Below are 8,903 nucleotides of genomic sequence, written 5' to 3' on the forward strand. Positions count from 1 at the left end.
GCAGCTTAGAGCATGCAAGTGCTAAAACGAATATGTATCCAAAGAAAACTAGGAATTCATTAAAAGAAGGACAACAGAGTTACTTTCGCCTTTTTGTTTCGCCATAAAGGAAGGGAAAAAAAGCTAAAGCCAGAAACAACCCGGAAGAGACAGCTTAACTTGAGTCTTAGATGGTTGAGCATCGTCTGAGGTTATAACCTGAAATACCAAAGTACAATATTCAGAATTTAGATAACAGAGTAACAGTAGAAGACATAAGTTTCTTCCTCACGTGAATAATTGGGGCCGGTTACGTGAGAGCTGAGGCCGCTTTATTGGAGAAAGTATCAAGTTCCTCAGATTCATTGAAGGGTTGCTTGTGCCACCAGCTCCAAAAACTGAGTGAGCACCAACCTTTCTGTTCCCTGCATTCCCTGGACTGACTGCTTGTTTAGCTGGTGAGCCAATAGAGATATCAAAGCGGCCACCAGAGTTATTGCTATTCTGTCTTGCAGGCCACACATCCTCTTTTGGCCCTGGAGTGTCAGGAGTGAATACCAGACCTGTGACAATTAAGTTACCTACTTTTGGAAATATATAAGTTGGAAAGCAGGCCATATAGTTCATTATTTAAGCATTTTTCCTTTCTTCAATTGAAAAGGTTACTTAGAAACTAGAATGCAAAGGGTTACCTTTTCTGCCAGTTTGTCTCTCATCCATAATGTTAGGTGGATTAGAGAACAAATCATTATCCTTTCTGTTATAATAGTTGCTTGCAGGCTGTATGGCAGACCGCTTCACTGACTCAAACTCACTCCTTAGTTGGTCATACATTTCATCTAATTTTCTCTTCTGCCTGAAATTGCAATACAGCTAAAAGGCATTAACACCGATATATGATTTGCATAAGTTTCAAAAGAGATCAGCATTGACCTGGATTTTTCAGCAAATTTTTCCTGGAGTTCTTGATTGTCCTTGGTTAAGACCTCGATTTCCTGCTGCATCATCTGGCATCTCTTGGTCATTTTTTGGTAAGCCGTATGAACCTGCTCTAATTTTTCTGTAAACTTCTCTTGCATCATTTCACATTTCTGCCGGCATTGAGCAACAATCCGGTTCATCTTAAATTGCATCTCCAGTTCTTTTTGGCCAATGTAGAACATCACACTTCTGTATGCACTCTTCATCACTAAATATGCTCAGGGAAAACACATGGTCCAATATACCCTCTTAATTTCTAGAATTGCAGAACATAACACTTCATTCTCTTGAGTCAAACCGTCAGATTATATATAAAAGGTTAAAACATATGAAACCAATTTCATTTTATCTTATTGTACAGTTCTAGTGAACTGGATCAGATAGGAAAATAGAGAAAGTAGAGAAAAGAGTAAACAAATGGCATGTATTTATCATAGCGGTGACCTCTGAACCAGAGGATGATGAAACTGGCATTATAAGGTACTCCAGAGACCACATTCTCTACTTATTGTCATTTATCTCATCTATGTTCCTTTCTCTCTCCCTAACCTCTTTTATGTAGCTAACCAACGCCTAAATGACACCTAAGTGACTCTTCTCTGTTCACATTCCTTTTATTTGAAGAATTATCCCTTGTAATCCTCCTTCCTTTCCCATATTGAGCGACTTTATTATAAGCTTGCAATCAATACTCCCCAAAACTTTCACCATTTCCTCTTCGTGAAACATGGGAACTCCCCTGATTAGCACTGTGTGTAGCTCCCAAGATTTCTCACCTTCCCCTCTAGTATTTCACCTAAGATCTGCTTAACAACTCCAAAAGCCAAGGCCGTAGTTCTCAATCTGCTGTCATTACTATTGGTAAAGGTTGACCTCCTCATTTCATTTGTTGACTATAGTCTTGACCCTCCAAAGCTGGAACTTTAGATACAACCAATCCCCAAAGTTCTAGATTCTTTCCAACTTTTCTAATCTGTTTGCACCTTCATTCTTGGCTATGCAGTAGACATATTCTGTTTCAATTCAGCCAAATTTGTATCCCTATGAAGTTCACAAAAGATGGCCTTAATGCCTCAATGAACAGAAATGGAGGTTGCTAAAATCCCACATCTGGAAAACCCACAAGGTGATCGTCCACTTTGCAAATCATGTCCTTCGTCTCCTTTTTCTCTGGACTCAGCTTTTTCACTCTTCTCCATTTTCATTTTCCTTACCTAGTTGGACTCAACCACTTCTTGTGTTCTCTTTAATGCTTTGGATTATCGACAATTCTATCCACTTCAAAAGCAACCTCCCCAAAATTGATCACATCTTCCCTATTATTCATTGTCTTCATCCCTCCCTCCGCCTGATTTTCAGAAGAAATAAAAATTCAAAAGGCAAACCTCTCGTAGACCTTCTCTGGGGGACCACCTTCTCCAACTCCAATTTGAAAAGTAACCTATCACCTTTGGCCTTTTCACCATCTCTTTTGCACTAGCTTTCCAGACAGCAGACAGTGTGAGGACCTTCCTTGACTACAAAGTTGCAAGAATATGAAATAAAAAGCTTGCATGCTATCACTCTCGGAGTCCACCAATGGGGTATCAATTGATAAAGTGTTATACAGACAATAAATAGAAGAAACAAGGTCTAAGAACTTAGAACAGCTTATTCTCTCTCAAGCCCATTTCCAGTATTTTCTTAATCCTCACACCTTACCTACAGATTGCTCAACACTGAGATTCTCCTAGGATCATGGGATCTTCTATCTCACACTTGCCATATCAACAATTAAGTTAGCACCTTAGGACCCCACTTCATTGTCTCCACCTGTCTCAATAAGTCCCTTGCAAACATAAATCACCTTTAGTGTCCAACAGATACTCTAAGTGGGTTAAAGTGTTTGATCTACCCATCACTAGTTGTAGTTCAAGGCTCTTGCCTCCAAAAATAGCTATAGTTTTGTCATTCTTTCTCATATACCTCTCTATCAAACTTGTCCTATTTCCTTCTTACCAACATATTAGTTTCTATCACTCTCCTCCAATATTAACCTTTCACGCATCTCCCATTACTTTCTTGTCTAGCACATCCCCCATCATTCGAGAGATCTCTTTGTTGTGAGGATTGTCATGCTATAGAGAGATCAAACAGCACCAATTTCCCTTCCTATAATACAATTCTTCCTCCTTACTCCTTAGTCCCAATATCTTCCTAATTTTCATGTGTTTCTTCCTCTAACAGCATGAGCTGCATGACCTTGAATTGGTTAACATGTTTGGGAGTGAATTTCTCATCACATCTTAAACATAGCCCATGCTTCATCCTCCCTCTACATTCTGACTCCATTAGTTTCATGAAACTTGTTCCACACTTCTACACGTTATCACAGGGAAACTCCTTATGGCTTATGTCTAATCTTGTGTTCACTATATTGACACTGCTCCCTTCCCAAACCCAACCAATTACTCTAATCTCTATTGCATCTGGAACTTGGTAAACCTCCTGTAACTAATAGTTCCTGCAGTTCCTCTAATACTCGTCTATCAATTATGTTATTATAACCTATAATCTTTCTTACTGTTGCATTGTAGACTCTCTTTATGATGGACCTCTATCAGGTACCCTCTAAAAAATGGGCATAAAGGATACATATCTGTGGAGATATTCCAGCCATGGCCATCTGCAACAGAAAATATCACAATGAGTGGCAGGAAAGCTATATAAATTTAAAAAATAAAATAAAATAAAAAATAAAAGATAAAAATAATCTCTGCTGCATGTAGTTACATTATAGTGAGAAGTATTCTTACATTTATCCATTCGTCGTTGGGATTGATATCTACAGGCTTCATGAGGCTGACAAGAGGAGAGAAATATGAAATTTCCAACAAAATTTTAATTTTCATAAACATTATAGGAACATGAAATTGCAGCACAAATATGGATGCTAAGTTGTGAAAATATTAGTGCAACCAATGACAAATTTTATTTGTATAGCATTCAGTGGATTCAAAACTGACAATATATAATATAGAATCACGATAGAACCACAATACATGAGAACAAATCCTAAATTTGAAAAACCATTGGATCAGGTGAATAACAACATTGTATGTGTTTATTTAATAATCAGCAGATCAAAACCATACCTCTTTGAAAGCACTTGATCACAGATGGGGCATGCTCCATCGTTACTCAATATCTTATTGGCATCATCCGTACCTTTGTACTATGTTAAGGTAATATATCCACCAATCAGTTCAATAACAGAAAAGAAAATCCAACCTCATTTGCCATGAACAATATTTCTTAGATTAACCAATAAAACAAACGAGAAACACAAAAGTCTATTTCTTGCGGATACACAACAGATGACCACATGTAGTGGAAACCGCTCGTCCTTCTATTTCTCGCCAGCATGCATTGCATCTCATTTCAGCTTTCAAATACAGGCTTCACATGTCTAATGGCAAATACACCTACAACACAAATACATCAGGATTCTTTGTGAATTAGGCTATGGGTTTACTCAACTTAAGGTAAAAGATCTGAACTTAAGTGGCTAGCAAAATCAACCTAAAATAAATAAAATAATGATAATGATATCAAAGCATCAGCCCAAATACTAAACATGTGAATTTTGAGTGTTCAGTGTCAAAGACACAGTTTGGTTACTGTCTATGGAAAATGCACTACAGGCCAACAAGACTCCAAGACAACCTGAAGTAGTACTAGTAACAAGAAACATATGAATGAATTTCCCACAAAGACAATGATGTTCTTGCAAATTAAATCCGAAATGAGTAATTAAGAAGTGGGGAGAAAAAATTCAGAACTCTATCTCATGCTTATGAAAACATAAGTTCAAACACAGGACTGTGATAGCCTATGAAGCACAAAATTGCATAAACATATTTGGGCACTTATCAGACAAGTTACTAACACAGGCTTTCACTTCCTCAGTGAAATAATGTGCGAATTTCAACGTCACTAAACTAGACAGCTATAAAGTGCTGCCTTTTCATCAGCATCTCTAACTCCCAACAAAATTTTATGAATCTCATGAATTAATGATATGCGACTAAAAGAACAAAATAAAAAGCATTACATAATATCGTCTTCGTGATTAGCCACAATAATAATAATAATATTACTGGCAGAGTAAGAGTTTTGTAACTTCAATACAATCTCCAATAATAATAACAATAATGTTACATCACTAACTTTATTAACTTTTTGCCAACACTTAGCCAACAAAAGTATTTTTATACCAATATCTAAATCATAAATCTTAAATCCTAATATAACAAAAATAAAGTGTTGATTCAAAATATTAGCTAATATTAATAAAAAGTGTTGACTTCCTAATATTTTTCTAATAATAATAATAATAATAATAATAATACTAATAATAATAATGAGCATGTAACTTAACTCACCTCACATGTAATCGTGAAATTATTTTATTTATGATCAACGGCCTGCAGAAGCATAATTTTTGCTTCAAGCACACCATGAACAGTTGCTCAAATCAAAATCAATAACGATAACAATATTTAAAATGAAATAAAGGCAGCATCTCCGAACCGGACAATTTTACCGAAACTCAGTTATCACTATCTCGTTCCTCGTGTACCTGACGGAACCTGAAATCTAGAACAAAACGAAAAATTAAAGAGAAGGTTATTAGCTCAGAAGAGAGTACGAAACAACAATGATCCAAAATTCTAGTGACTAATGACTCAAATTTCGAACGCAAATCAAAGAAAAAGTTTGGTACAGGTTCTAAATTGCCAGTAATTTCTTTCCATGAAGAACACCTTGGAATTGAAACATAAAGCTAATGGAAGATTGGAGAAAATGCCGTACCGTATAGCGATCAGAATGCAGATAAAAGAGTTGGAGGAACAGAGAGAAATGTGGAATTTGATATTGAATTTTGGCGCCAAAGGTTCCTTTATGGGAGTGTGTGTATCCGAAAAGAGACGGTTTGAATCCGTAGGCCGCAAATTGTAAGCGAAATTATGAAAGAAAATACGAAACATAGCCAATTAACTGATTAAGCCGGTATTTTATTTTTCTTTTTGTTTTATTTATATTTATTTATTATAAAGCTCGTAATTGCGTTAGAAAATATTTAGAATGAACGAATAATGTATCCAACTCCCACACAAGAAAGGAAGAAGAGAAGTGATATACTCTTTCTCGTCCATTCTTACTAATCCTTTGCACAAATATTTAAAGAATCTGGTTGATAACTATAGTTATTTTTTTAAGTTTGCTAAGCATATGTATTGGACAATGAACTCTCTAAACCACTAGATGTATAATGTTCTTACATTTTTTTAGTTTTTCCTTTTTTGACCTAATTATATTCGTAAGTTATATATTATCTTTGTTATTTATATATTATTTCTCTATTTTTTAATATTATTTAGTTGTAATAATATTATTAAAAATATATAGTGTCATGACTCATAAAAAATGAAGTTAGAAAATTAAAAGTTGTTTAATTCTCAGTTATTAAAACATTGTATTCGACGTACGTGTATTTCATTTAATAATTTTGTTTCGGGAGTTACCTGAACCAGTAGATTGGGCTAGGATGGAAAGCCCAAACGTCAAAAGAATGTGGTCTCCGACTTGTTCTTGTTTGGGAGCCGCCGTCCGAGTTGTGTGTTTTGAGGAATGGGGGTGGTACCTGCAAAAACACTCTGATGCCTAAGTCAGTAAGAGGTTAAGCAGATTTAGAATATTAGAACTTAGATGTACTTGAGTGTGTTAGGGCATTTATAGGGGTTGAGCTAATAACCACCGTTAGAGTGGATCCACTATTAGTGGATAACCGTCCCTTTTATCTAGGGGTTGTGGAGATCTCTCTTCTGAAAGTGAGGAAGAGATTTACGAAAGTAGTTATTCACTTGGATAAGTGTTAAATGCCTGCCAGCGGTGATTTCGACCTCTTTGTAAAGGTCGGATAAGCAACAAGGATCAATCTCCTGGATTGGGCCCTTTAGCTTGGTTTGGACATAGCTTAATATTTGGGTCAGAGTATGAACAAATTTCATGCTTATATTTTAGTATTTAAGCACCTTAAAAAGATTTTAAAAAATAAATAAAAATGGCTATTTAAAATGAACAAAGATAAAAGATGATTATATGAAGTCAAATGAATGAACTTTAATTCAATCTTTTTATAGTTTTATTTATAGTCTATTTTATGTATAAATTTGTAATTTTATAGTCATTAAATTTTAAATCAGTTTATCTATTTTATGAAAGTGTGTGTGTATATATATATATATATTACTTTTGCACAACACATAGGTCTAATTCTAGTTAAATCTATTTTATAGGCATGTTTGAAGTCAAAGAATTTGCAATGGTATATTGATAGCAAATGCTTCAAGCACATGATCAATGATCAAAGTTCATCACAATCGAACCTACAAAAAGAGAAAGCGTAGTATTTTGACAACAACAAAGGAAAAGGTGTTAGTATCAGCAAAGTTGGTAAGAGTGAATCTTCTTCGGTAGATAATATAGTACTTGTCAAAAGTCTTAAGAATAACCTGCTTAGTGTAAGTCAATTGTGTGATGAAGATAATAAAATTATCTTTGACTTTTAAAAACTGTATAGTACAAAGGTTTGATGCTATTGAAGTTCTACTTTTAGGCAATAGAGTTTACAACATTAATATGATTAATTTAGATTGTATTCTTTTAAATGATACAAAATACTTTGTTAGTAAACAAAATAATGCATGCCAACATAGAAAAATTACACATATGTTCATATAAACTATCTAAATTAGTTGGTATCTAAAGTTTTAGTAATTCGTCTTCTTTGTAAAAGGTACCTTAATAATTGGTATCCAATCAAAATTCCTTCATCTAACTAGCAAAGGGTACCTTAATCATATCAAATAGATGCAGATAAATGAAACATGCATGCACTTCAACAATTTGAACTCGCTATACAAGCATGCAATATAATTAACAAATATGTCTCATTAATAAACTATTTTATAATAAAAAGTTTGAATTTACATACCGAGTTTGCATATTTAAAAATTTTTTATGTATAGCTTCAAGTACATTTTCAATCTTCACAATCAGGATTAGCTTCTTTTCTTTTAATTCTGTTAAAAAAATTTCTTTTTTTACTGTTATGTTGTCCATAATTTATTTTTGGGTACCCTAGTCTTCCAAGATTGAGATTGAACAAAAGTCACATGAATATTTTACTGTGGTTTACATATAATGCAATTAATATTACAATTATGATATATACCAAAAAAATATTACAATTATGATTAATTATCTATCAACTACAAAATTGACTATATAATTATTGTCAGATATTAATTAAAATTCATGAGCCAACATTATCACTCCCGTTTCATAATGCCACTATCATTTGTAAGATATTCATGTAAAACCCCAACAAAAGGAAAAAATGTATGGGAACGACATTTTCAAAGTGGTGGCCATATTCACTCCTTATTTACGAAGAAAACTCAAGTATTCTATACGCTCTTTTTCTTAAATGGACGATGAATTTGAGTTTGAGTCTTGTGGATAGCAAAAAAGGAAGAGAAATAATATTAGCAAGTATTAAACCAACTCTGCAATAATATAACCAACTACAGCATAAGTAATCATCAATGAAGGTGAAAATATTATAACCCTATAGTGGACGCAGAACAACTAGGAACCCAAATAGAGTCACTTCCGACGCCAGTCATATGTTCCAAGCTCGAAATCTGCAAAAATATAGTCAATTCAGTGAATGAGAACGTACAATCTAGAGAATAAGTTAAATGACTAGTGAACAAAAGGTTAACCGGAGACCTAAGAATAAAAAGGACAAAATGAACAAGATAATTTTTTTCGTGAAGAATAGAATTGGGTGAGAATGAAGATCTTTACCAAATATATAAAGAACATACGCATTG

General features: G+C 34.2%; 2 protein-coding genes across 8 annotated transcripts in view; both read right to left on the reverse strand.

Moving 5' to 3' along the window:
• LOC107634305 (E3 ubiquitin-protein ligase CCNB1IP1 homolog) lies at window positions 36–6,232 on the reverse strand. Of its 7 annotated transcripts, none has more exons than XM_021118617.1 (11): window positions 5,815–6,222; window positions 5,546–5,598; window positions 5,385–5,426; window positions 4,310–4,424; window positions 4,095–4,167; window positions 3,756–3,801; window positions 3,595–3,625; window positions 913–1,168; window positions 672–835; window positions 272–542; window positions 36–198 (listed from the first exon to the last, which is right to left on the reverse strand). In XM_021118617.1, the coding sequence occupies exons 4-11, from the start codon at window positions 4,377–4,379 to the stop codon at window positions 192–194; spliced, it is 918 nt and encodes a 305-aa protein (XP_020974276.1). In that variant the 5' UTR covers window positions 4,380–4,424; window positions 5,385–5,426; window positions 5,546–5,598; window positions 5,815–6,222; the 3' UTR covers window positions 36–191. The 7 variants fall into 7 exon arrangements, with proteins under 7 accessions (XP_020974276.1, XP_020974278.1, XP_020974274.1 ...); XM_021118619.1 differs by having other exon boundaries at window positions 272–515; window positions 5,533–5,598; XM_021118615.1 differs by having other exon boundaries at window positions 5,533–5,598.
• The window catches only part of LOC107630042 (uncharacterized protein At4g15545), a 12,392-nt gene continuing 11,940 nt past the window's right edge, over window positions 8,452–8,903 (reverse strand). Inside the window, exon 10 of the mRNA XM_016333062.2 lies at window positions 8,452–8,711. The gene's annotated coding sequence lies outside the window, so the exon portion shown is untranslated. The remainder of the gene's footprint in view (window positions 8,712–8,903) is intronic.

Source organism: Arachis ipaensis, chromosome B03, assembly GCF_000816755.2.
Source record: "Arachis ipaensis cultivar K30076 chromosome B03, Araip1.1, whole genome shotgun sequence".
NCBI classification, from domain to species: Eukaryota; Viridiplantae; Streptophyta; class Magnoliopsida; order Fabales; family Fabaceae; genus Arachis; species Arachis ipaensis.

Coding starts and splice junctions, on each gene's coding strand:
- LOC107634305 (XM_021118617.1), bottom strand. CDS start 4,379: ATGAGATGCAATGCATGCTGGCGAGAAATAGAAGGACGAGCGGTTTCC. Junction 3,626..3,755: donor CCAACGACGAATGGATAAAT/GTAAGAATACTT, acceptor TTTCTGTTGCAG/ATGGCCATGGCTGGAATATC. Junction 836..912: donor AAATTTGCTGAAAAATCCAG/GTCAATGCTGAT, acceptor TTGCAATTTCAG/GCAGAAGAGAAAATTAGATG.